We start from the raw sequence: 27,726 nt of genomic DNA, 5'->3' as shown, positions 1-27,726 counted from the left end.
TATTGGTGAAATTTAAATCACTTTTTTCCTTATAACTAAGATACAGATAAATTACATAATTATTTCTAAAGTCAAAGTTGACATATTGAGAGCTAAATACAATTAAAAGTAGTAAAATGTCTTTTTTAATAACAATATTAATTTGCAGTTACATTAGCTTTCAAGTCTAGCTTTTTAAGGCCATTTTTAATTAAAAATTAACTATATTTTCTTAATATTTAACTATGATATATAATTTATGTATATAGATTTATATATTATGTATTTGATAAAGCTTTACTAAGTTTAAAGTCTGTCTGATAATATAAAAAATGCATTTACAATAAAAATCGGAATAAAAACTTTTTAATATAATTTCAATGTGGTAACACCATAAGTAAAATCTTCATAATTATGTCATTTCATAATCTCACAGTAAAATTGTATTTATTCGAGTATTGTTTCACATTTGAGTTTTTCAAGAAAATTATTTATATACTACCTGTCGACCGCGACTCCGTCCGCTCGGCTATAAATAAATTGCTTTTATAATATTAGCAAGAAGTAAGAATATTTGTATATTATTTAAGGATTAATAATAAATGTCAAAAAGATCATTCGATATAGCCCTTAAATTTTACATTTATATGATATTAGGCACTTATTAATTACCAAATAATCTTTGAACAGATGTTTGTCACACGTCTTTGTTTCAGACTACACATTCATTCTTTAAGCCAATATTTAACGTTTTATTTTAAAAAATCTTAGGTACACTTCATTATCTATCCTTAATAGTTATCTAGATAGAAAGTCTAGTAAAGTTAATTACTTGAAGAAAGTTATTTTATAGTTTTAAAATAATTATGGCAGTAAAAGATGTAGTTCAACACGCTAATATAACACGACTAAATAATATTCATTATAATCCGACTAAATTATAACCATCGCAGAGAGCTCTCTGTATAAAGTCCATTGACCTCTATAAATGGACTGGCTATAAGAAGTACTATTTTGTGCCTATTTGATTTCCGCCATTTTGGAATACGACACTGCGTCGGTGTATCGGCGCAACACTAGCCTTAAACATCAAAGTTTATGTCCCCTCACTTATCAATCTGACACATGACCTTGTAACAAAAACCCGTCATTCGCGACAAGGAATTCTAACTAATAATTTCTGAAATAATATAAATGGAATAAAGTGGTACGTAATATCAAAAGGCGCGTTTTAGTAACGAAGAAAGCTGTTATTTCCAAGCAATCGCCTATTTATAGAGATCAGTCGGCTCTTCCAGACATTATACTATAAGCAAAATATAAATAGAACATGACGCAAAAAATTAAGTGACAAGACAGTCCAACAAGGTTCTTGTGACATTTTGACATATAGGGGGCGCCAATGTGCTGTTACTTTAGTTTCATTTTTGACCACCAGATGGCATAAGTTTATCGTAATCAGCAGTTATGACGTCATCAATTATCAGCTGTCTTCTCAGTGTTGTAGTACTGCTGTGCCAGGTCGAACAGTTCCCGCCTCATCTGCTGCGCCTGGGTCCTGAGATGTTGTTCCCGTGTTCTTATTGCTCGGTACTGTTCCTCGCGCTCCTCCGTACCTTGTGGTGTCAACCAGCGTAAGTAGAGCTCTGAAACATATGTCACCTGATGTATAATAGTTTCAACTCGATCGTATTTAATATCCCTTCAACATAAACATTGTAATCGCCTGAATCTAAAACACTGAAGAATAAAGTGTCTTTTGATCCGTATTCAGCAATCAGTCGAGTTTTTTTTACTTAGAACTTATTTAGTAGCCTATGTGTTAGACTATGTTTTACATCTATGCCAAATTTCAGCGAGATCCATGCAACCGTTCTGGAGATACCTTCTAACAAACATCCATCCATTTAAACATTATAATATTAGTAAGATGGTCAAATATCATACCTTCCCAGATAACGAAGCTCATAGGAGCTACTGAAGGCCAGATGACGTTTGGTGTTGGATCATAGAGTGGGTTGATGTAGGTAGCCAGCTCCTCCGGCTGGTTGAGCCACGACCACAGGCTGGTGGTCTGTGTGTACACGCCGCGTATTGAACGCTCCTGGTCATTGTCGCACAGGAATGTACCTGTTATATAAAAAATTATGAATTTACATAGGAACAAAAAATAACTCTTAAATGCGTCATTTTTTTTCAAACCTTTCGAAAATATATTAAATCGTTATATTAAAGGATCGATATTATAAAAAAAATCTATGGTTTTTGCAATGTTGTATTCATACAAAAGTGCTCATTTAATGGTTAACCATCAAAAAATGTAGACAAATAACAAAATTGAGTTTATCCCGACAACCAATCAATCGGCCAACTTTATCCTTTCTACGCTTTATCATTTTTTATATTAATATATTTTTTATTTAATCCTACTACTGTGTTCTTATTTTTCAACAAGCATTATATTTTATTTTTTAAAACAGACATATCTTTTAGATCGGAAGAGGAGTTCGGCAGGGGGACCCTATATCCCCTAAACTGTTCTCAGCAGTATTAGAAATGATATTCAGAAACTTAGAATGGTCTTCATACGGCCTTAATATAAATGGAGAGAATCTTAATCATCTTCGCTTTGCAGATGATCTAATTTTGTTTTCCGAATGCCCCAATACCCTACAAAAAATGCTACAACAATTATCAGATCAAAGCGCATTAGCAGGCCTTACAATGAATATCTCAAAAACTAAAGTAATGAGTAACACGACGAAAAATTTTGTAATCAAAGTTAATAATGAAGAAATAGAAAAAGTCAAAGAATACGTATATTTAGGACAACTAATTTCAGTTGAAAATTTAATGCAAAAGGAAATAGAGAGAAGGGTTGCTAACACTTGGAAGAAATTCTGGTCGCTCAGTGAAATCATGAAAAACAAAGATATGGCTATTAAGGAGAAAAGAAAAGTATTTAATGTATGTATACTACCCTGTTTGACTTATGGCTGCCAAACATGGGCATTGACAGAACAACTACAAAATAAACTAATAATTTGCCAGAATGGAATAGAACGAAGCGTAGTGGGAGCAAGAAGAAAAGATAAAATGCCATTAAAAGAAATAAGGAAGAAAACTAAATTTAAAAACACTCTTACAACTACTAGGAAATTAAAGTGGAGATGGACAGGTCATATGCTTCGAGAAAAAAAGGAAAAATGGACTAAAGCTATTACTGAGTGGTACCCAAGGGAAAGTAAAAGAAACAGGGGAAGACAATATAAAAGATGGAGGATGATTTTAAAAAAGTTGCAGGCCCAGAGTGGACCCGCATAGCAAAAGATAGAGAGAAGTGGAGAACATTAGAGGAGGCCTTTGTCGAAAGACAAGTTGTTTTGCGAGGTCGGGAGCATCCGCTTGCCGATGAGTAGATTACATTGCAAGAGAATTGGAGGACGGTTAGATGTGATTTTATGATTAGTGATTAATATTTGTTTTCTAATCTATCATTCTGATCGTGCATTTTCATTGTAAATTCCAAAATTATTGTATTATTTAGAACAGCAATAAAGGCTTATTTTATTTTATTTTATTTTTTTATTTATTTTATCTTTTAGAACAGAACACGAAGAACTTAAATAGACATTTATTATAAACGAAATTAGGCATCTACAGATTCACATACTATATTGGATCGTGTCAGTCACGTTTCAACACTAGCCTTACTAAAATGTCAACGTTTATGTCCCTCTCACTAATCATTCTGACACATTGACTTCAAATGATTCTAACTAATAATGTCTAAAAATACTTACCAAATTGACTAGCATACGAATGTTCGAAGAGTGTGATGAGGAAGGACTGCCTGTATTCAAAGCTGCAGGGGAACTGCTCGAGGAACTGTCGCACGCAGTCCAGGAAGAGCGGGAAGGTGGGAGCTGCGGCGGGGCGCGGCTGTGAGGTGAACGCGCCCGCGCGCTGCCGGCTGCCGAATGGGTGACCGGCCAGCACCCACTCGCGTTCTATCAGAGCCTGCAGACTGAGACACGCAGATATTCTCTATAGCATTTACCCCCGACTATGTGCATGCTGATTTAAATAATCTATTGTCTACTAGAGTTAAAAAAAAAAACAATTAGTAGCTTATATCTTTTTAAAGTGCGTCGGTGGCTCAGAAGTCAAGCACTTGACTTGCATTCTGCAGGTCCTGGGTTCGAATCCCGCAATGTACCAATGTGTTTTTCGATTTCCGATTTACATTTGTACATTTATCCGACGTTCTTACGGTGAAGGAAAACATCGTGATGCAACCTGCACATATCTGAGAAGAAATTCAAAGATATGTGTGAAGTCATCCAACCCGCACTTGTCCAGCGTGGTTGACTATGGCGTAATCACCCCTTAACTTAGGGTAGGCTCCGAGCCCCTCGGTGGGGACGTATAGTGAGCTGATGATGATGATCTTTTTTAGACTATGTTCTATATGTAAAAATAAATATATTCATTGTAATTTCATTTAGATCCGTTCAGCCGTTCCGCATATACGTTCAAACAAACATCCATCCATCCATCTATACATTCGCATTTATAATATTAGTAAGATAGTGACCCGGAGATAATGTAGTTTCCTAAAAGTCAATGAATAAATTATATTATCTTGCTAATATTATAAATGCGAAAGTTTAGATATAATAAATGGATGGATGTTTGTTTGTTAGTACCTCCGAAACTATGCGCATAGATGTAAAACTTAGTCTGGAAGGAAAGGCTAACTAATTAATATTGTTTCATTCATGTGGACGAAGTCACGGGCCACAGCTAGTACGATTTAAATATTAGATTAGTTGTATAAGTACTAAACTTACCCTCTTATAGTCCTACAGTCTGGGTTCAGAATGATCTGCACCAGAGAGCAGACTAGTAGAGTGGCGTCTTCACCCCGGGTTCCGTGGATTAACACAGATTCCGCTTTCTGTCAAATAATAGCATATTAAAATCTGTATGTCCAATCTGTACACTGATTATCTATACATAATCTAGATCTGTAATAATAAATACATAATAATATTATCTATGTTTATAAAATTGGAGTTTTTTTTATATCATAAGGTGGGGCAAACGAGCAAGCGGCCACCTGAAATCGCTGAAATAGCGAAGTGACCGTTGCCCATAGACATACGCAATTGCATATGCGTTGCCTATCTTTAATCGACAGAGGAGAGGATGCACAGAAAGAAAATATATTCCCTTTCCATGCATCCTCTCATCCGAAAAGTCCATTTCCTCTTCCCATCCCTTCCTTATGAGAAAAAGGGTGGAAAGGGAAGAGGACTAAATTAGGCCTCCGGGACGCACACTCATCAGACGAAATTGCTTCCACTTGACGCCTATCTTCTGTGTGGTGGTGGTATTTCACCGGGCGAGCCGGGACAATTCGTGCGAAGATGTTAAAGCGGGCTCTACCACTGTTAATTAATTTCTGTTTGTATCAGTTTGTAATTAAATATGATGCATAAATTTTAACAAAAAACATTTTGTCTGTCTGTAAATCTATCCGCAAAGTCGTGTTTGTTCCGGGTAATCTCCGGTTCGGCTGGACCGATTTAGACGGGACTTGCACAGGAAGGTAGCTGATATACACGGGCTTGTTATAGGCTATTTTTTTACTCTGCGCGGACAAAGTATCAAGCCAACGCTAGTTAATTAGTAGATAATTACTTGATGTAAGTGTTGTGCGACGATGCAAGCTGTGTGCAGTGAGTTGCGCACAGACTCCGGCCAGCCGCACGACTCCAGCCGGGATATCCACTTGTCGCTAGATATCTCCTTGTCAACACAAGCTGGAAATAATATATAGGATATTTATTTTCTACTCACATACATTATCCTGCCTTTGAAAAGGTCAGAACAGTATGTACAACTCTTCTGTATATGTTTACCAACCGTCATATCTGAGTTCACTATTTTTTTACACATATCCTCTTCCACAAACTCCATCCATACTTTCTTCGGACTCCTTCTACTTTTGTAACCATCCACATTCAATGTTACAATCAATCAATCTATATATATAAAAGAAATTAGTGTTAGTTGTTACTAACACTAATTTCTTTATTTAATTTTAACTCAATAACGGCTGACCGATATGGCTGGAAATTGGTGAGGAGGTAGCTGACAGCCAGGAGACGGACATAGGATACTATTTATTCATTATTTTTTCGAATTTATGCCTTGAAGAGCTGCTTTTTATTTAACTTACTAATATTATAAATGCGAATGTTTAGATGGATGTGATGTGGATGGATGGATGGGTGGGCTTACAGTAATTAAGTTTTTTATATATCCACGGGGACGGAGTAGCGGGCGACAGCTAGTATTGTATAAAAAGAAAATCGTGTTGATATGTTTAAAAATTGTTGTAGAGGCAGTACCCAATTCCATAGGATGTGACATAAAATTCTAAAAGCTAGTATAAGATAATTAAAAAAAAAACAATGACAAAACACAACAAACATTGGCACGTCACCTTCAATAAGTTTGGAGAAGCTTTCCAGCAACTGCTGTTGATTGTCAACATCATCCATTGACCTATTGTATATTCTCCATTGAGAATAATTAGCTGCACTTTCTGATCCTCCACCTGCAAAATAACATCATCACTTGTTTAGGAACTTCGAAGCTAGACAAAGTGCATTCGCTCGGAAGCAATTCCATAACGAACTTAACCCTTATGTTCATTTTGTATAGTATACCATACACACTTGATAAAAATATACGATCACTATAAAATAATTTTTAACTTAGTTTTTTTTAACTTTGATTTTTGCTTTACTTCAAAAAAATAAATCTTGCCACAATAAGGGTTAAATGTATAGAACTGACGCGGCACAATCACGTGACTTATCGAAAGTTGTCAGTTAAATACATATTTGAAGTTTGTTATTGAATTGCTTCGGAGTAAATGCATTTTGTCTAGCCCCGCTTTATCTGTAAAACCTAATTTTATTCATCAGTTTCCGTTCTAATTACAATTATTTCACAAAAAGAATTCTAAACTTATCATCCACAAAGAAGAAATTATAAAAAATTCCTGTTTCAAGTGGCATGGCAGTTAAGTTAGGAGAAAAGTGTTAAAATCTTTGAATTATATTAATTTTAATTTGTTTATAATGGTGCATATAAATTACATAAAAATGTTGCCATAACAAACCTTTATTTTGTTGTTGTGAAATACCATTGGAACTTCTTAAATCGTAAATGATCCCTTTCATGCCAACATTGACTACAGAGTTCAATATGGCTTCATCAGGTCGACATCGCCTGTGTTTTGGTCCAGACAACGGTTGACCAGCTCGTAATAGTACTGCCTGAAATAATGCAGACATTGTTAAGTTTTTTTAATAGCAATCTTACCAATATTACAAATGCGAATGTTTAGATGAATGGATGGCTGGATGTTTGTTATAAGGTATTTCCAGAACAACTCAACAGATCTTGATGAAATCTAGCACAGATGTAGAACAGTCTGGAAGATCACTTAGGCTACATATTAAGTTCTTTTGTATTCTGCGCAGACGAAGTTGTCGGCAACAGCTATTTATTTGAAGGTAATAAAGTTTTCTAGTTTATTTCATACAAACATACAAAAATAATTCTAGATGTATTTTTTCTAATAGGAATTAAAAAATACTTACACCGTTATTATGTCTATAAGATAGGACAGGAAATCTCCCGCCCTGTCTGAATGATGCTGCAGCAGCTAATGTCTCATCATCAATGCACTTAGGCACTACCACAGCTTTAGCATATCCCGGACATATGTTGTAATTCTGATTAACACGAGACAAATGCCAATCTTCACTTGCTAATACCTTGGTAAATTCACCTTCAATACTGAAACAAGAGAATAAAATATTTGTTATACTTATAAAACCTAACATTTGTATTTAAAACAATGTTTTCTTAGCTTTTTTAAAAAGAAAACAGAGTTTGAAAACTTATTATATTTGTGTTTAAAGCAGTGGAAATCCACCTTAATACTATTTGATGCCTAACCTATATGGGTGGTAAGGTGGTCTATGATACAAAATTAACATTTTCAGATAACAAACAATACATGTTTGAAGTCACTATGTGCTATGTACTTATATGGTAGTTAAATAGGTAGATAGAATAAATAGATATGGTCCAAATTTATTTAAAGTTTATATGTTCAAAGATGCTCATGATGGATTAACCCAAAAATCTTACATAGACCACTTTTAGTTGCAGGTTAGCCAAATAAACTTATATTACTGTTCCATTATCTGGTTGTTAATTTTTTTCATCCTAAGTTTCCCAGTAATATTAAACAACAGTTACATTATTACCTGTATAATGTGTAGCCATTTTCCACAATAGGATGCATGTGTCTATAAAAGAATGGATAGAATAGACTTGGATCTTGAATATTGGATAAATTTTCCAATGTCTGCGCAACAAGATTTAACTCTGTGGTGGTACCAATATCTAGTTGGAATATTCTTAAGTCCTTGCATTTCAGGAAAAGAGAACCTCCTTGTGCCATACCATTTATTGGCTTGTTTTCTTTTTTCTCTATGCTGTCTATATTCTTATGTAAAAGCTGGAAAGTAAGAAGTCTTAAATAAATTACTAGCCCAGGGTAGTCAGTGACACCAAATTAAGGAAATCCAAAACAATAATTGCTCAATCTATCCTTAGGATAATACCATGTTGGTTAATCATAGCTTCTTGCCGATAGTACTTAACCATTAAGGTATATTTTAATCCAATTAAAAGAAAACATACCCATAATTCACGAACGCCTTCTTTTCTTGAGCTTAAAATCAAGTGGTGTCCAGTTATACATACTGTGCCGTCTACATTATCGTGATGTGGGTATTTAAGTATCACACCGTCTAATTTATTAATTAATATAAGCTCAATAAATTCCATCGGGATAAGTTTTCCCAAAATCTTAAAAATTATTTCATAGATATCATGAAGTACTAAGACAGATGTAAAAATATCAATAACTTGTCAGGTGTCAATGTGACTGTTAATGTCAAACGAATCTGTCAAATTTGGAATTCCGATATCGTTTGTCTTTGAGCCATGAATTAAGAAATCAAAGAAATATTGATGTAACATGTTTAAAATAAAATTATTTAAGCCAAAAATAGCAAAAAAAAACTATACTGAAATTATCAAAAAACTTAGATACTTTTTAAAAAATTTCGTTTATCTTTTTATTTCCTACCATAAACCTATCTACAAAAAAGGTCTATTGTATAGCGATTTATTTATTGTAAAGCGAGGAATTCTATAAAATAAGTCTGCATAAACAGAGACGTGGGAGTGAGAACGAGACGTTTACAAAATAAAAGAGATGTACAAATGTATCACGAGACCATCTTTTGCTTTCTTTGATCGTTTAACCAATCAGGAAATAAGGAAACAGCTACGCAGCGATATATACGTACATAATATAACAGTTGTGCTTCGGCAATGTGTTAATATTGTTGAACGGATTCGTTTTTCGATTGTATTATCTGCAAATATATATGACACAAATGGTTTTATACGAAAAACTTAGTAATAGAAAGTAAAAGCGTCCTTTGTATTGTATGTTTATACTATTTATAACATATGAGTGACAATAGAAGTGTGGTAAGTTCTTGTATGTGTTTTGTATGATTGTATGGAAAGTGAGTTGGTAACTGGCTGGATGGATGATTGAGATCGGGTAATGACCGGTCCCCGACACTCAGACACTTTTGTTAGGACGTCACAAGCAATGTCAATTTGTATAGCATAATTTTCAATCCATTTCAAAGGTCACGTTAAAAATACCAAGCAATTGTATATTTTTACTGCAGATGATGGAGGACAACTCGGAGGCCCAGATGGAGACGGACGTGTCGTCGACTACCACTGACGCCACAGACATGCAAGAAATATCTGGATCTAATGATGTAGTAGAAACTATTATAGTTATAGAGAAAATGCAAGAAGATGATTCCCCAGATTCAGTGCAGCAGTCAGCAGATATAGAAAACGTTGTGACAAATGACTGTGTTCAGTCGACTCAACCCTGTGAAGGTACTTCTAAAATACAGACTGACTCATTACATACATCAATTACAAACTCTCCCCAGAAAGATAAACAAGAAGAGGAAGTCACAGAATCCAAGGTGATGTCACCCTCAATTGTTGAGATGAGTCCAACTAAGTCAACAAAATCACCATCACCAACGTCTTGCATGGAAAATAACCCAACTAATTCAACTTCACCACCAGCTTGTGTGGGTAAAAGTCCAATTAAGTCAACAGAATCATCATCACCTGTGTCTTGTGTGGAAAAGAGTCCAACTAAATCAACTTCACCACCAGCTTGTGTGATTAAAAGTCCAATTGAATCAACAAAGTCACCATCACCTGTGTCTTGTGTACAAGAGAGTCCAAATAAGTCAACAAAATTACAATCACCTGGTGGAACGTCTCCTGTAAAAATTATTACTTCATCAATGCAAACAGCATTAGAAGTGACAGCAGATTCATCATGTGACTTAAAAAATTGTGCAGAGGATAAAATCCTTGAAGGCCAAGAAAAAATAATTCAAGTAGAGAACAGTGCAACTATTTCTGATCATCAATATGCAGCTAAGGAACAGCCTGAAGAGAAGGAACAGGTGAACCAACCTGATCATAAAGCTGAAGAAGAGAAAGAAATTGTTGAGCCAGAAATTGTTGAATCACAGAGCAAAGAGGTTAACATTGAGGATAATAAGTCAAGCGTTAAAGATGTAGATAATAAAATTGATGAATCTACAGTATCCTCATTAACATCAGAAAAAGAAACCTCAATTGATTCTCAAAATGAAGCAAGTTCTGATGTGTCAGAGAAAGAACATAATAGAAGTATTAGCAGGGAACTGAAGTCTCTTATTAAATCGGCCAAGGAATCAAAAATTATAAGTGAATGTACTCAACTAACGAGCAAGACAAGAAAATCTAGAACTCCCTTAGATGCAAGCTTGACTTCTCTGGTAGAAGCAGATAAAGTACAAGGTGTCAGACGTAGTAGTACCAACTCACAACTGAGCACATGCAGTGAGAAATCTGACAAGGCAAACATTAAGAGATCAATGCGGTCGCAAAATCCAGAATTCGTTCATAAGGTAAAGCAATTTTTAAATACAGTGACAGGTAAAAGTGGTAAAAATGACAATGACAGTGTCATTTCCGATGAGGAGTGTGAAGATAGTAAAAATGACATCAAAACCTCTCCCCTTACAAAAACGAAAAAAACAATAGTCAGTCAAGTAAGTCCTTGATCCTTGAGTTACACACTCTAGCATATATTTTGAACAGTGCTTTGTTACAGTTAAAAAATGCAATTGCCTGCTTACTCCATATGGTAGATAGATAAGTAATGAAAAGAAAATCAAGTAAAATATAGGTTATGCTATTCCTTTTGTCTGTAAAATGTCAGAGCAAATAATTGGAAATAGATTTATTTCTTTTTGTTCCAATTTAATGTAAACAGACAAACTTTTACTTCAACATAACCATAGATAATTTATTATGTTTCTTTAAACTATAGGATCAACAGGACGGCAAACTTCGTTCAGATTTATTCTGCTGGCGTTGTCACTGGCAAGTTGAGCAAGGTGTTAACGAAAGGACACACCATCCAATGCTGTGTACCATCTGCCCGAGATCATTCCACTACAAATGCCTGTCTGGAACAGAGCGCAACAAAATAACCAATGATAAAAGTTGGGTTTGTCCTGAGTGCCTTTCTGTATTGAATGCAGAAAGTTCTGATACCAGGTAAGTTATAGTTGTATTTTAAAATACTGTCTTTCCACTGCCAAGTTATGTGTACATGGTCTTGTAAATACTGTTAAAACTAGTCACTTTAATTATTTAGATTAAGACAAACCATTAATAATCACAGAAAGCCGTAGATTTTATTTTAGTCTCAAGAAGCTTGAGAAAGTATTAAGAATTTATTTCTGTATTTATCACCATTTTTCTTTTCTTTTCAGATCGCCGGCTATGAAAAAAATATCGTTGGGCATGCTGTGTGATCTACTCAAATTTGCATTGGAACGCCTCATGGATTTTAATGGGGTAATTCTTTTAATATTTTACTTTTGTAATTTAGACTTATATTGAAAAAATACTGTGAACTGAGAAAAGAAGGAGTAACATATAATTGCTATAAAACGTTTTATAGTTTCTTTAATATTCAAATTTATAGTATTAGTAAGATATATTAATATATTCCATTACATAGTATATTAATGTGGTACATAATTAGATTTAAATTTTTGTCAATATTATAAATTATGTAACTCCAGTATAAAGAAAGTAAAATATGCTGTATACAGCAAATACCAACAAGAGATATTGGTCAATTATTGATTACACTGCTACTTAAAATCAAATATTTCGACTAATAACTAAATTTAATTATAAGAAAAATATTTCTTAGGCTTACAATAGCATTTATATGTATATATTTGCATTAAAATCAAAAGCAAATTTTTAGAATTTTATTTTCTTCACAACGAATGTTTGTGTTCGAGGCACGCCGTTGTGCTCGGTGAAATGACCTTGCTACTTATCTACGCAATCGACTGCGCGTGACGCCGCAATCTTGTCTCTCGCTCTAACGCCGCACGATCAATACGGAGGCTTGTGTACTCCGTCTCGCTCACTCTCGCCCTACACTAATAATAAATACAACGCGTCTGTGTGTTCTTGCTTTGTTGCATACTTCTCGAATGTTCGTTCTGGTTCTATATGTTACCCACCCACATTTGAATAACGTGATTTGGGTTTAATTATTGTTGAAGATTACATAGTATTACGATTTTTTTTTATAGTTATTAAATTAATTTAAATACATGACCTCAATAATATTGTCCTACTTGATTGTCCTAAATGAAATTATTAACGATTCGCTAAGAATTATTTATTCTCTTTAGGTTTATACAAAAGCTGATAGTAAATATTGATAAAAGAAACTGCACAATTTTTATGCATGTCATGGTGAAAAATGACGATTGCCTAATGACTTGCTTCTATAAATAATTATTTTCCTATTCACAATTAGAACCATCTTTTCTCTGCCAATGTTTTTCTCTTTTCATGTTGGTTAGTAAATCGATCAAAGTAATGTAAGTGACAACAGAATATTGCGTACGTAAAATAATGTGGCGCTAAAAGGTGAATGCAAAAATATTTAATCTTCCTTTGCTCCAAACAAATAAGTTTTTTAACAAACGTTAGGCATGTTTTTACTAGATAAAAAGTTATTTTGCCAATAACAAGGGAATAGTCAGACGGCTAGCGTCGATTCCGCGTGAAATTTAAAAAAAAAAAGTGAATAGGTTATGCTCTATTCCAGATTTTAATAAACATCCACAAATTCATAAAATATTAGCAATTAGTAAGATATAAACATACTTCGAAGTTATATTTTTTTTTCTCCCTTTACTTAAGTACTAAACTTAATATGTATTCAACGATTGCACGGGGAAGGGATTGGCTCCTGAAACAACCTAGTTCAAGAGCCAAGGGCGTCCATCTAAACATTCGCAATGATAATATCAGTAAAGGTGAGAAATTAGATTATTTATTTGTTATGTTTTTCCTTGAAGGCGGAACCGTTCATGCAGCCGGTGGACCGGGCAACATTCCCCGACTACGACAAATACGTGGTGCATCCGATGGACTTGTCGCTCATGAAGAAGAACATCAGCGAGGGTCTGTACGGCAGCACTGAAGCTTTCCTAGCTGACACACAGTGGATATTTCATAATAGCATCATATTTAATACTTGTGAGTACATTTTTAACTATATTTTAAGGAAATGTCCAAATTGCCGGATTAAGTATATAAAATTATATTATACTAGCTGCCGACCACGACTCCGACCGTGGGGAATTTAGCCAAAAACTTGATTAGTAGCCGACGTGTCCGTTCAGGCTATGTTCTACATGTATGTCAAATTACAGCCAAATCCATTCAGCCGTTCTGAATATACCTTCTAATAAACACACATACATCTAACCATTTGCATATATAAAATTAGTAAGATTAGACTAGATTTCTTTTTTCAAAAAGCATGATAGATTATTCGTGAAAGTGCTTGTGCTATTAGAATCATTGCAAGGATTAATTTTAGTCTAGAGTATACCCTAAAACTAGTACAGTAAGATTATAGCTACCAAAAGAGTAAAATGGAAAAATTTCGGAAATGACGTTTTTAATAGCATTTTACTACCCATTTCCTTGAAAAGAAATAAAACGATTAATCATAGTAAATCGTACCAAATCTAATGTATACTTTGATTAACGTATCACTGATCACCTTCTATGTATATTATGTTTATAATCTGTGTGTGTACCCATTGTATATTACAGCGACGTCGAAGTTGACAGGACATGCGCGTGCGCTGGTGCGCATGTGTCGCACTGAGATGGCGGAGATCGAGGCGTGCCCGGAGTGCTACGCTGCTGCGCACGCGCGCCGACCCACCTGGTTCACTGACGTCTGCAGCACACCACATATTCTACTCTGGGCTAAGCTTAAAGGTAAATTAGGATTTGCGTATTTTGGTACAATAGATTTAACGGGTAAGAAATTTTTAAAGCCAGTTAGCCTTTTGCATAGTAATACGAAAAGTGGCGGAGGAATAATTTTCTTGAGGAAAGAATGGAAGGTGAAGTGGATGTGACGAACGATGCATAGGAAACAGAAATATATTCGTTCTGTGCGTCCCCTCTCCCATTTATTAAAGGCAAGCGACGCATCTGCAATTGGAGATGTCACTTCGTTATTTCGGCGAATTCAGGCAGCTTCCTCGTTTGCCACCTCACCTTATGATATAACAAACAAATATTTCCCATGGTAATTTAACCATAAAACATAGGGTTTTGTTGTTATTTTACACTGTTTGTTAATAGTACAGTTTGTAAGAAAAGTATTTGTGATACATTTGCAGGTTTCCCGCACTGGCCGGCGAAGGCGATGTCGGTGAATAACAGCGGGCTGGTGGATGTGCGGTTCTTCGGTGCACACGACCGCGCCTGGGTACCTTCAAAGGATTGCTATCTATATTCTGAGAAGGATCCCAATAACTTTAGAACTAAACGACAAGATATACTTGATAGTATGCAAGTAAGTTGAAAGATTATTGATTTAGAATTCTTACATATTAATGAAATTGAAGTATCATCATGTAATATCAAAAAAATCATTTGGGTAGCTGCGTCTGTCTGTATGTGTGTTCAAAAGGTCGCGTTTTTTCCGGGTAATCTCCGGGAGACTTGGAGTCATTTAAACGATCCTTTGACGGAAAGGTAGCTTACGCAGGCATATTATAGGTTACTGACGATGTCGCGGGCGACCGCAACTATACTGTATAGTTAATAACTTTAACGATTGCTCAAAACAAGCGGATTCAATAATATAAAATTTTAATACTCATAAAAATTAAGAAAGAAATGACTGGGAAAGTAATGTTTGATATATTACGAAAATAAATTATATTTTTATTTTAGGAAGCAGAACTACACATTCGCAATATATCAAGAAAATATGGAAAATTCGTGTACCCGCCTTTTAAAACACAATTTGATCCTACTAAATTAAATGAACAATTAAAAATGATGGTAAGTAAAAACTGACAAGTAACAAAATTGGTCAAAAACATTACTAGCATTTTTATTTTATTAAGTAACAGAATTTTTAATACCACGTAGTAATTTTGCAGAGGTAAAATGTTCCAATAATCCTAGTAAATCTGTTTATTTAGATTCCATCATTCGATGGCGAATTATCTGTGGCGACGAAAGAGAAGTCAGGAGGTTCAACACAAAGTACTGGAAGAGACAAAAGTAGATCTAATTCTAAAAGTTCTAAGAGTTCCTCTACTCAAGACGGGTGAGTCTATGCACATTATATATGTATACTATGACTTTATATGTATTTAAAAAAAATCTATGATTTCTTTTCAAGTCAACCTTCTGCAATGTTCAGTAAAATGTACTAAAAAAAAAAACAAGATTTATCTAAAACTAAAACTAGCTGTCGCCCGTGACTCCGTCCGCGCTGGTAAAAAATAGATGTTGACCGATTATCAGACCTAATCAATATGCTCACCAAATTTCATGAGAATCGGTCAAGCCGTTTCGGAGGAGGATGGGAACGAAAATTGTGACTCGAGAAATTTATATATAAGGTGATAATAGCTCAAAGAGAGATACAAGTATATATTTGAAATTGTTTTGGTTACAGCGATGTCAGTGAAGGAGAAGAAATGTCTGTTACAAGAAAAATGGCGGACGGCGCTGAAATTGCTAAAGAAGAAGACTATTCCATTAACGATAAGTAAGATAATTTTTAAATTGTATTAAGTTAGTAGCTATCGTCTGCGATACCGTTCTTGCCAAACTAAAAACAGACATTATTAGCTATAGCAGCTTTTGTGTTTGTCCAGGGTATGTTCTACATCTTTGCCAAATTTCAACGAAATCTATGTAGCCGTTCTGGACTTCAACAACATCCATCCATCCATACATCCAAACATTCGCATTTATAATATTATAATAATAAGATTATGCTAGATTAACATTGCTTTCGCCTACACATAAATTGTTACTTAGAAACATAGACATTGTATATTGATTAAAAATAAGTAAAGAGTTTTGTCTTCAATAATAATTATAGTTAAACTGCATTTCAGAAGTATGGAAGTCGATATGGTCTCACCGAAGAAGGAACCTTCTAGAAAACGTCGACGTTCTGATTTAGAGGAAGCTGTTGTAACCATATTAAGTGTAAACAACAGTCCCGTCGCAGAGAAACGTAAACGAACTAATGGTGAAGCTAAAGCAATCAAAAGCGAAGAAATTAAAGAAAAAAATACAGCCACAGATAATAAACAAATTGAAACAATAAAAGATGAAGTTATGGACACCACAAACAATGATAATGAACCGTCAAGTAGTACCAGTAAAGAAAATACTACTGATCCAACTTCACCTAAAATTATTATAAAAGTAAAATTACCCAAAAGCACTCCCAAAAATAAAGATAAAAATAATATCGAAGAAATGTCAACAACTAAAAAACAACCAAAATTAGATAAATCAAGTAATCTAGAGAAAGATGACAAACCGAAGTCAGAAAAACGTAGAAATTCCAAGAATAAAGTATTAAATAATAATGGCGATAAAATTATTAAAATAAAGCAATATAGCTACGAGAAAAAGATTGATAATTTAGATAAATCGGCTGACAAAGATTTAAAAGAAGATACAAACAACAAGATTAAAGAACTAGATGTAAATAAAACTAAAAAAAATATACCTAAAACAAACTCTGAAGAACAAAAATCAGCAAATGCTGCACCCGCAGACGATGACCTTAGCTTAGCTGTCATAGCTCGGGAATCTAAAACAAATATTATTAATAACAATATCACCGGATTACCAACTATCACTAGTGTTCGAAGTCTCTTGATCCCGAAGAGTACTGAAAATAGTTCTAAAATAATTAACACGCCTGCAACTACCACCTCAATAGAAATAACTATAGAAGACACGTCAGAGTCAAGTATTTTCACTCCAACCAGTACAGATAATGTACGTAATATGAAAGAAGCTGTCACAAAACTGCAAAAGTTAAGAAATGAAACCGACCCTCCACCCGTTGGTCGAGTAGGCGTTCGTGCTTTCGCCCGAATGTCCTCCTTAGAGATTACACCAAAAGAAAAGAATCCAATACAAGTAGAAATCAAATCAGAACCCATTGATTTAGATGACATCGACAGACACAACGAAAAGATGGATCTAATGAATGCTTTCAAACTGCAACCGGTGAATCCGCCCGTCTCTACTAGTTTACGTGAAGTTAGAATAAACAAACTAGTTGTTGCACCAGTCAATACACGAAAGAGTACGTCGAAACCTCCCGAGATCCGAGTCCGGGCTAAGAAGACCTTCCCACAGCCTAAGAAGGCTGATGATGTGAGATCTGAGCTTAATGGCAAGAATTCAATGGTATACATACCTATACAGCCGCCCATAACACAGGCGCCGGTCAGAGGAGTCAGGCCGATTGTCACCAACTGCCTTAACGCGCCCAATGCAAGATTGCCAGCTCCTGTTGTAACCTCGGGTAAGTTAACTATAGAGCAAACATTCGCATGTAGAATCTGAAAAAAAATACACAACTAAAGCTGGCATGTTCATAAATATGATTTATCCTTGACCAACATGACTAAAATAAATCTTTTTTGACCATGAGTAATGTAAATTCAGCCACAAATCAAGTATACTTGTAATTTTTTTCAGAATTAATAATAAAAATTGAACTCTTTGACAGCAAACGGCGTCAACCCCTGTCCCGTACTGCCGTTCAGCATGCCATCCTCGATGCCCAAAGTTGGCCCGGCGACTACGAACACGTGCAACGTTCTGTCCACCGTGCCCACCGCTGGGCTGAACCCCAGCCCAGTACAGGTGCCTACAGTGGGCCAAGTGGCCACCAACGTCCACACCGTGCCATTGCTCACATCACTCAACGGACAGTGGACCTTCAGTCTACAGCCTGTCATGTCTGTCGGGGGATTAGATGTAAGTTGTGCCAATTTTATTAAGGAAATAGTGAATAGAATAAAATGGCCTATGTTACTTCAACTACCTTCCAGTGAAAGACCCGTCAAAATCGGTCCAGCCTTTACGGAGATTAGCCGCAAAAACGCGGTTATTAAAACCATTGGTTATTATTTTTGACATAACAAACATAATATGTTTTTGGGAATTTTGATCTCAGAAACCCATGATTTTTTTTCGATATTGCAGATAGATTAAAAATATTGTATATATTACATTGTCAGATGGCCCTAGTCGTTAACTCAATTTGAAATTATTTAACAATTCGTGGATTAGTCGATTTTATATTACGTGTTGTGAATTATATTCATGATTTGATCGGCAGGATTCTTCCACGTCAGTACTAAACGGTATGTCGGAGCGGTGCACTGCGGGGGTGAGTGCGGCGGGTGCGGGGGGACCGCTGTCCTCCTTCCCCTCGCCCCTGGCCCTCGCCTCCCCCAACGTGGCCTGCTCCACCCCGCCGGTGACGTCAGCGACGCCGGGGAGCAGGACTGACACCCCCGGAGAGGTAATTTAAACCATATCTTAGTTATAAAGTAGCATAACATATTATCCATCCATTCATCGATATATTTCAATGTATGAATGGATAGATGGATGGATGTTTGATGTAGAAGGTATCTGCGGAACGCCTGTACGGATCTTGATGAAATTTGGCATAGAACAGTCTGGAAGAACACATAGGTTACTACTTATTAACAAAATTTCTTAAAGGGCGCGGACGAAGTCGCGGTTGACAGTTATCTATAAGTTAAGATTATATTATGACTTTACTGATAAGAGTGTTGTATGTGGTCAGTTGCCGCGTCTGCAGCAGCGGCCGCTACTGCACCCGCTGGACGCGAGCGCACCGCTGGGCTCTGTGCCGCCACCCTCCACCGCAGGACCCCTCACCGCCAAGCTCAACCAGAACGCAGTTAAGGTATGATACTATTAAAACACTATCAGTTGATACCACCAAAAGTTTAGGTTTTTTTTCAGTTATTCAAATAATTTGTAAGCCTATTTTGTCCTAACAACTATCCAATTAGTCTTTTCTATCATTTAGACGTTTTGCTTGAAGTAAATGAAATAATAGGTAAATTATAAACTCCTTACACCTCAAGTTTGGTAGAAATCTACGTAGAGTAACGATATTATTAAAATCGTAATGTACCCAAATCCAATGATTACAACATCACCAATTTATGATATTTCCAGCTGACAGATTTCTTCAGAACACTATTGGAGGAGTCGCTGGAGAAGATAGACGAACCCGCGGCGCAGGCGACGACAGCGCGCCTGCAGCTCGAGCAGACCAAGTGGCTGCACCAGCAGGAGATCAGCGAACTGAAGCACAACCATGGTCAGTACTGAGTTTACACATGTTTTATATTTATTTGTCAACTTACTACTACGACTGACTCGCAGTTAACCCACGGTTATTTGGAACAGATGTTATGGTATCTCTGTGCAGTCTCGATGGCGTTATATTTCGTACTGCTAATTAAAAGAAATTGTATTTTTGATATATAAACTAAATACTATTGACCGTGCGTTTTTGAGAACAAAATCTTCGTTTAAAAAAATATTGACAAAGAGATAGTGAAGTTTTATACAGAGATTTTTGAGTCAGAAACCCACGGTGAGTCGATTTTTGTTTTACCAATTTAATAAGTTTTTTTTTCAATTATTTTATTATATTTCTATATACATAAATATTACTTAGATTTAAACAAATGTAAATGGTGTTTGAACAATTTTAGAGGTGTTTGATCACTATAAGTGTTGTGTATATGATTCCAGAGCTGATAGTTGCGGAGATGCGCGCGACGTTTGAGAAGGAGAAGAGTCGTGCGGTGAACGAGGCGAGGCGCGCCGCTCAGCAAGAACTCGAGGCCGCCGTCAAACTTGCCAAGTCCAAGCAATGGTGAGCACAGCTGGGGTCGAACTATCAAAACACATTTTTGTTTTCGTTTTTTCCATCGATAATTTCACATATTATTTCTTACTATTATAATATTATAAATGAGAAAGTTTATATGAATGGATGTTTGTTTGAAGCTATCTCCGGAACAGCTGAAAGGTTTTCTATTATATTTGTCACAGATGTAGAACATAGTCTGGAAGAACACAGGCTACTTACAAATTTCTTAAACTGCGTGCAGACGAATGCAGGCAAAAACTATTAAGTATAAATATTAATAAATTTCTTCAATTCTGTCAAAATGTCATTGAATTTATAATAGCCGTCTTGTAATAGTTGTTTTAAACGTTTGATTCCTTAACTATAATGAGGTTGTAGGTGTTCGAACTGCAGCAAGGAGGCGCAGTTCTACTGCTGCTGGAACACCTCGTACTGCGACTACTCGTGCCAGCGCGCGCACTGGTCACAACACTACTCTGTCTGCACGCAGCAGAGACAGGTATCATCATCAGCTCACTATACGTCCCCACTGAGGGACTCGAAGCCTAACTTAAGTTAGGGATGACTAGGCCATAGTTAACTACGGTGGCCAAACGCGTGTTGACTTTATCCATATTTTTTAATTTCTCCGCAGATATGTGCAGGTTGCAACACGATGTTTTTTACAAGAACGTGGGATAAATGTACATATGTAAATCGAAAAACACATTGATATAGGTCAAGATTCGAATCCAGGACTCGCATGTTTCCAGTTGTGCTTTACCATTAAGCCGACACTTTTCGTATACGTCTTTTCAAAATCTCGGCGGCTCAAGGTGGTTAAGGTTAAGCCCCGCTGCATCTAAAATAGTGTTCTGCGCAACGACTGATATTCTAAGCCGCCAAGATATTTGAAAACCTCTACTACTAAAGGTAGTCTGACTTTGTAATATGATTTTATAATTTGTCAAGTTTAAGTTGGACAAGATGTCAAAGAATTAAGTAAATTGTTAAAGGGAGCCATAAGCTATCGTTTGCATCGAATCATATTTTCTGAAGATTAATAACGCAAGTAAAAATTATGAGAGTGGATTTTTTTTAATCTGTGATATAACTATTGTAGGACAACGAAGGGATGGACGGGAGCCCGCCGGGTGATGGCAACAAATCCGCAGACTGCAACAAACCGATGCCAGTGAGTTGTAATGAAAAATTACATCAAACATCTATTATATACTCCATAAATTTAACTACCAATACAAGATACATATAGTCTTTTTATTAGACTAACGACCTCCCGCGACTCCGTCGCGTGGAATTAAAGAAACATGACAAGACTACGATCTATGAGTAGACTAAATTTCATCTACATTTGTTCAGCCGTTCTGGAGATATCATCAAAAAAAACATTCATCCATCCATCCATCTAAACATTCGCATTTGTAATATAAGTAAGATAACTAAGTAGTAAGTAAGGTAACTAGTAAGTAACTTTAATATAATTAAGTTCAGTTTTTACTTTCTACCAATTGAAAAATTTATTACATGTATTTTAATTCTCTTGATATTATTGTAAAATTTCTACAAAATTATTATAATAACGTTATCACTGCAAATATCAATTATTTGCCAAATAAAAAAATTTTGCTTCCAAAATTAAGGTCATTATTTGAAGCTGGTTTTATTGGTGATGTATACTTATGGTGAATGAATTCCTGGTGTTACAGAAGAGTGCGCCGACCGCGCCCACGCTGGCGCCAGTGCGCGTCTACACTCATGAACAGAACACTCAGAAACCCTCCATCATAGGTGACGTAATGCCCCAACTACCCACAATGTTTGAACATCCTCTATAAAATACTCCGATAATAAAGCGCGAAAATTTGCGTTTCCCGACACGCTTGATCAAACAATTCGTTATATTGCGAATCATCGCTAATATAAATGCACTTCGCTTCGTTTCTAGGCACAAATGTATCTTTTAAATTAAAAAAATGACGTAAGTAGTTGTGGTTGAAATTAAATTTGTTTTGTTTTTTTTTCCTATAGTGAGTATGTTTGAGGACTCTACTGGTAACCAGACTATGAAGTGCGTAGGCACGTACAAGCCGGGACCGCCCAAACTATCACCACTAAATGTTAATAAGAAAGTGAGTTTAAACATTAAAACCTATGACCTAAATACTACTATAAAATTGTGCATTGCCTAACCGTTGGCTTCTGAAACAAGAATCTTTGTATAAATGGTCTTTAAAAGCCACGTTGAGTTAAATCCATTTCACATCAAAATAATAAAAAACTTTTTTCCCAGGTCACCCCGGACGATAGCGCAAAAAAAGTGGTGACATCAGGCGGGTACCTGATCGTGGGGGGCACTGGGGGTCCGAGTAACGCGATAACGCGCCGTCCCCCAGTGCAGTACTACACCTGAGAGCGACAGAACACCCTCCAGACCCCTTGTGATATTATCGACTTGACATTAGACAATTAAAAACATCAAGACTGAAGACAAGGATGACATGCAATAACTGCCAAGCAAATCTATAGACCTTACAAAGTTTTCTGTGGAGTGATTGGTGGCGCCACTGACGTATGTAGCCATCTTTGTTTGGTTTACTTACCCGGCATTCAATTTGGCACACCGGAACAAGGACTCTATTTCTACTGATGAGCCAACACAAGCGCTACTGTACCATAGCTTAAATTTTTTTGTATTACAGATACTTTTAGTCCTACATAGGTTGGACTGAAGTCAGATTAATCATTTTAATTATTAATTCCTATATAAATTGGCTATTAAAATTAGCTAATTGAGTAAAAAAGTAACATCCTGTTTCTAAAATTTGTAATTTTTTCCTGTATCAATGCAATTTTACAAGAATATTTTTGTTTTGTCAAATTGTTTCGAATAACGGTGCTGTATTTTTGTCTCTAAGTAAAATCCCACCTATAATAATTATAAAATTTTGACAAATTGTATATCATGTGCCCGATAGATGTGAAATTATGAATATTTTCATATATTGTAAATAAGATCTTTTAACAGTACATAACAACAACAAAATTATGAGAAATGTATCATAATAAATATTTGGATGTCAAAATACTCCACGGCTGGCTTTGCTGAGGTAATAAGTAATTTTAATTAATTTGGTTGTATGTACAAAATTGATAGATAATAAGTTCGCTAGGTTCATTGTAAATCTATTGTAAGTACTAAGATACATTTTAAAACAATATTATATTATGTTTTGCATTTGCATTGTTCAGTTATATAATATGAATAATTAACCGTTGGTTTCTGATACCAATATCGTCATGCCTGTCATCTTTGACAACACGGAGATAACAATATGTTTTAAAACGGATATTTCGGTCTCAGAAACCCACAGATAATGTTTTTTAAATTTCTATCCAATAATATAAAAGCAAGTAGAATTATGCACAATGCTAGTTTTCACAAATGGGATATGTCAAATAAAGAGTCAAGACATTTTATAATGTTTGCTAAAGATTATGTTTGTAACCTTTGATATCTAATCTGGTGCAATAAGTAAAATGCAGACTTGTTTATTTTCTCTTAATAATTACATAAATGGTCTTGAAAATAAACATTTATAGAAACTAAGTAATGGTAAACACCTATTAATTTTATATAATTAATCTTACAGATGTTGTAAGTTAGACAAACACATAGTCATCAATGCCTTTTTAAGTCTAGATATTAGTGAAATCTAGATTATTTTCATAATAAAGTGGGAATCTAGTATATTCTTTATTCGTTGATATGTTAAGACTGGTAATTATAAGTCTATATTTTAGCAGTTGGCTATTATGTTTTTATTTTTAAATTTAATCATAGATTTCGGATATTTTATTATTTTTATTTGATTTAATATTGAAGTGCTGCCATGTTAAATAATTGGTGTGATGGTGTGTTATAGCATTGTCTCTTTCTTTATTTTATTAAACAGCTGATAATTGCAATTTAATATAGTTAGCATTTAATATGTAAATATTGCATTAGTTCTTTACTATTGTCAGATGTAGCATATAAGCTTGGATTGTAAGAAATCTTTATAATTTCAAAAGTTTTAATTTTATACAATTGGTTAAAGGAGCGAGTTTTATCCAATTCTGCTAGAAATTATTTTTCATGTGAAAAATAAAGCAAGATGTAATTTTTTTTTTAATTAAGTTCTCGAAGCTTTGAGCTCTTGTAAAATATATTTCAGATTAAATAAAATTGTTAAAAACATTCATGATTTTATTGTCCATTGTCACAATAAAGTGTGTTTGTGTTTCCAGTGATGACATCTGTGTGAAAAAATATCACATTTTTGAATTGCAATAACTTAATTAGAACTTAATAATCTATCCATTTTCGACGAAAAAAGACAACAAAATGTCAACTAATTTATACAAGGATTTTCGAAAGTGAGAGCATAATTTCGAATTATACTACCTTATACTTAATCAGTTGGGTAGAATATGTCACATTAGTTTTATATAGCAAGAAAAAATCATTTTAGTATTGACATTTAATTATCAGATTAAATATTAATGGTGTTTCAGTCAATGAAGTAATTGAAAGCTTTCTCTTAAACATTATAATATATCACAATTCAAATATAATTAAAAAGATCAGTCTACAGCATTATACAGAGGAAAAGTTTGAAAAAAATTAACAACTCATTGATTATAAAGATTGACAAAAAGAAAACAAGAATAGAGGTTACTGAAACTTAAATACACGGATTGTGTATTTTTATACATACAGTGGAAATAATATAACATTTGAAATATTTTTTATAGATAAAATGAAGTTCAATGAAAGTATTTTGAAAAAGAAGTGAATGAAAGCTTTTCTCAGTGCTACAATTTTAATCATTTTTGATTTAATCACAATTTATGTATGAAAATATTCTGACCTATAAAGGCATCTATATGAAAAGTAGTAAAAAAAAGTTATACAATTGTTTAAAATTAATACTCTCGTTGGAAAAAATGTTTACTGACCAGCAGCAATATTTCAACAATTAACAATTAAATTATTACCTTAATTTATATTATAGTTGTTACTTTACATATCTACTAGCACCTGCCTTAGCCAACTGATCTGCCATTTCATTACCATGGACTCCTTTATGCGCCTCCACATAGACCCACTTTATTTGTAATTTATTCTGAACTTCATCTAATTCCTTAAAGTCCTTTTCATTCTTCACTGGTTCACCAGATTGCAATTTCCAACCTTTTCGTTTCCACCCTATTGATATAAATTATCATTTGAGAGAAGGTAAAATCTTCAATATATGAATTGTATCTTCAATATTGAAGATTTTTTATTTTAATTATAACATTAGCTCTAGATAGTGATTGTAGACAAAATCATCTTAACTTTTTTGACAATCATATTTTGGAAATCCTTAAGGCTTAAATTAATATTTTCTTAACTACTGAAAGTCAAATGAAGGTCCATGGTCTCTGTCTACCTCTCTGGGTTATGGGGTGAGTTATGTTTTTGTCTTAACTATTGCCAATAAAAATGATATTAACATAATATAAATAAACACATTTAAGAGAAACACATCTGTATGCCATTTTGTTTTAGTAACATTGCTTACCTGGCATCCATTTGGTGACAGAATTGATTAGAAACTGTGAATCCGTGTTTATTGTTAGTTTTTTTACTTTGTTTTGAAGGGCAATTTTTATAGCGGAAGTTGCTGCCTGAATTTCTCCACAGTTGTTGGTTGCCCGACCAGTGACCGGCTCACTCACATTTAGTGGGTGACCATCACCCCAATACACTCCTATACCTGCCCTGGCACCATTCCGACCGTTTGATGAGCAAGCACCATCGGTATATACCTATTGTAGAAAAAAGTTTCCATTGTCACCAAAAAGTGCTATGAACCAACAGCTGACTGTATTTGAGACACTACTTGAGATTGGATTCTATTAAAAATGTCCCTAGGATAAAACTGTGTAGCTAAATTACAAAGGTTTTATTTAAACTTTATTACCTGTACATAACCATCTTCATCTTCACTAAATTCAAATTTTCCACTTTTACGTTTCTTTGGTTGTGGTAAATCTATCAACATAGTCCTTTTGTCGGTCGATTTTGTACCTTTCTTTATTATTTTATTTACATCTTTTTCAAAGTCTTTTAACCTTTTTTCAATATCATCCATTTGTTTTGTTAATACATCGTTTAAATCATCTTCATCGCTGTCGGTGTCGATTTGATTTTCAGGTGTTTTTGTTCGTTTCCTGGAAGGTATAACAGGTTTCTGCATCTCTTCAGTTTTAGGTTGATTTTGGGAATTTGTAGCTTTTACTATTTTCTTCCCATTTGTAACATTGCCGGTTTTTTGAGAACCACCTTCCGATATTATAAATTTTTCAGCATCAGCAGCTGTGTTGAACTTTTTGTAACGAGCACCAGGAAAACCCTTTACTTGATTTTCACAATCGGCCCAATTCATAAATATCCCCGAAATTCGTCCTCGCGCTACCGCATAATAAGGCATCTTGGAAATAAATAATGTTTTAAAAGATGACAAAAATTTAACGTTAAATAAGGCATACCTTATTGACATTGACATTTAAGTATAGTGACGTTTCTATATTTCCTTGGCAAATGTCAAACTTTTGTCTATAGTACCTGTTTCAGTTTACTCATTAATTTGTAAAGTTTCAAAACTATTATATTTAATTAATGAAATGCACAGAAAGAAAGATATATTTTCCTTATCCATGCATCTTCTCATCTGGAGACTCCACTTCCACTTTCCTTATAAGAAAAAGGGTGGGAAGGGAAAGCACACGCACACTCCACAGACGAAACGCAGAATTGCTTCCACTTCTCGGCTGTCTTCTGTATTTCACCGGGCGAGCCGGGCCAATTCGTGCGAATATGTTAAAGCGGGCTCTACCACTGATAATGTGTTTTTCAAATGTAGAATACCAGGCTAGAGTTAAGCAGAATCAACTCATCCGATGTAAAAAGTTACATTTCTTTAATATAGATGTTAATATTTAGTCAGTAGCAGTTTTTGTTCTACTTGAATTCAGTGCGAGATTTCTATGGCGCACGTTTTTTTCGGAGGTAACAGGGTGTATGTGAGACTATGATTCGAAAATCTGTGGTGCCCCTTTCTGTTCAG

General features: G+C 34.8%; 3 protein-coding genes across 5 annotated transcripts; 1 reads left to right on the top strand and 2 right to left on the bottom strand.

The window, feature by feature from the left end:
• Nucleotides 1-579: 579 nt before the first annotated feature.
• On the bottom strand, nt 580-9,017 carry LOC106117471 (myotubularin-related protein 9). The gene is made up of 10 exons (XM_013311810.1): nt 8,776-9,017; nt 8,337-8,590; nt 7,662-7,860; nt 7,178-7,334; nt 6,494-6,607; nt 5,686-5,807; nt 4,833-4,939; nt 3,783-4,006; nt 1,927-2,109; nt 580-1,625 (listed from the first exon to the last, which is right to left on the bottom strand). Exons 1-10 carry the CDS (start codon nt 8,920-8,922, stop codon nt 1,456-1,458), a joined length of 1,677 nt encoding a protein of 558 aa, XP_013167264.1. The 5' UTR covers nt 8,923-9,017; the 3' UTR covers nt 580-1,455.
• Nucleotides 9,018-9,431: 414 nt separating this feature from the next.
• Nucleotides 9,432-23,845, top strand: LOC106117260 (protein kinase C-binding protein 1). Of its 3 annotated transcripts, none has more exons than XM_013311477.1 (21): nt 9,432-9,636; nt 9,846-11,147; nt 11,573-11,802; nt 12,021-12,105; nt 13,641-13,821; nt 14,407-14,577; nt 14,988-15,163; nt 15,547-15,657; nt 15,801-15,928; nt 16,283-16,375; nt 16,731-18,166; nt 18,374-18,624; nt 18,989-19,174; nt 19,466-19,588; nt 19,867-20,011; nt 20,452-20,575; nt 20,951-21,071; nt 21,675-21,746; nt 22,279-22,360; nt 22,601-22,701; nt 22,863-23,845. In XM_013311477.1, the coding sequence occupies exons 1-21, from the start codon at nt 9,616-9,618 to the stop codon at nt 22,980-22,982; spliced, it is 5,259 nt and encodes a 1,752-aa protein (XP_013166931.1). In that variant the 5' UTR covers nt 9,432-9,615; the 3' UTR covers nt 22,983-23,845. The 3 variants fall into 3 exon arrangements, with proteins under 3 accessions (XP_013166931.1, XP_013166930.1, XP_013166932.1); XM_013311476.1 differs by having other exon boundaries at nt 22,270-22,360; XM_013311478.1 differs by lacking the exons at nt 20,951-21,071; nt 21,675-21,746; nt 22,279-22,360; nt 22,601-22,701; nt 22,863-23,845 and having other exon boundaries at nt 20,452-20,579.
• Nucleotides 23,846-25,537: 1,692 nt separating this feature from the next.
• On the bottom strand, nt 25,538-27,178 carry rnh1 (ribonuclease H1). Its single transcript, XM_013311850.1, has 3 exons — nt 26,581-27,178; nt 26,179-26,425; nt 25,538-25,820 (listed from the first exon to the last, which is right to left on the bottom strand). The coding sequence occupies exons 1-3, from the start codon at nt 27,163-27,165 to the stop codon at nt 25,630-25,632; spliced, it is 1,023 nt and encodes a 340-aa protein (XP_013167304.1). The 5' UTR covers nt 27,166-27,178; the 3' UTR covers nt 25,538-25,629.
• Between the last annotated feature and the right edge of the window lie 548 nt (nt 27,179-27,726).

Source organism: Papilio xuthus, unplaced genomic scaffold, assembly GCF_000836235.2.
Source record: "Papilio xuthus unplaced genomic scaffold, Pxut_1.1 DF827680.1, whole genome shotgun sequence".
Taxonomy (NCBI): Eukaryota; Metazoa; Arthropoda; class Insecta; order Lepidoptera; family Papilionidae; genus Papilio; species Papilio xuthus.
The sequence above is the reverse complement of the archived record's forward strand: the minus strand, read 5'-3'. Positions and strand labels throughout refer to the sequence as shown.

Excerpts from the sequence above, each read along its gene's own strand:
- LOC106117471 (XM_013311810.1), bottom strand. The coding sequence starts at position 8,922 with ATGGAATTTATTGAGCTTATATTAATTAATAAATTAGACGGTGTGATA. Across the intron at positions 4,940-5,685 it reads TCGCACAACACTTACATCAA|AAAGCGGAATCTGTGTTAAT; the intron begins GTAATTATCTAC and ends ATTATTTGACAG. Across the intron at positions 2,110-3,782 it reads TTCGTATGCTAGTCAATTTG|GTACATTCCTGTGCGACAAT; the intron begins GTAAGTATTTTT and ends TTTATATAACAG.
- LOC106117260 (XM_013311476.1), top strand. The coding sequence starts at position 9,616 with ATGAGTGACAATAGAAGTGTG. Across the intron at positions 16,376-16,730 it reads GACTATTCCATTAACGATAA|AAGTATGGAAGTCGATATGG; the intron begins GTAAGATAATTT and ends ACTGCATTTCAG. Across the intron at positions 19,589-19,866 it reads TCAACCAGAACGCAGTTAAG|CTGACAGATTTCTTCAGAAC; the intron begins GTATGATACTAT and ends TGATATTTCCAG.
- rnh1 (XM_013311850.1), bottom strand. The coding sequence starts at position 27,165 with ATGTCAATGTCAATAAGGTATGCCTTATTTAACGTTAAATTTTTGTCA. Across the intron at positions 26,426-26,580 it reads ATGAAGATGGTTATGTACAG|GTATATACCGATGGTGCTTG; the intron begins GTAATAAAGTTT and ends TTTCTACAATAG. Across the intron at positions 25,821-26,178 it reads TGTCACCAAATGGATGCCAG|GGTGGAAACGAAAAGGTTGG; the intron begins GTAAGCAATGTT and ends TTATATCAATAG.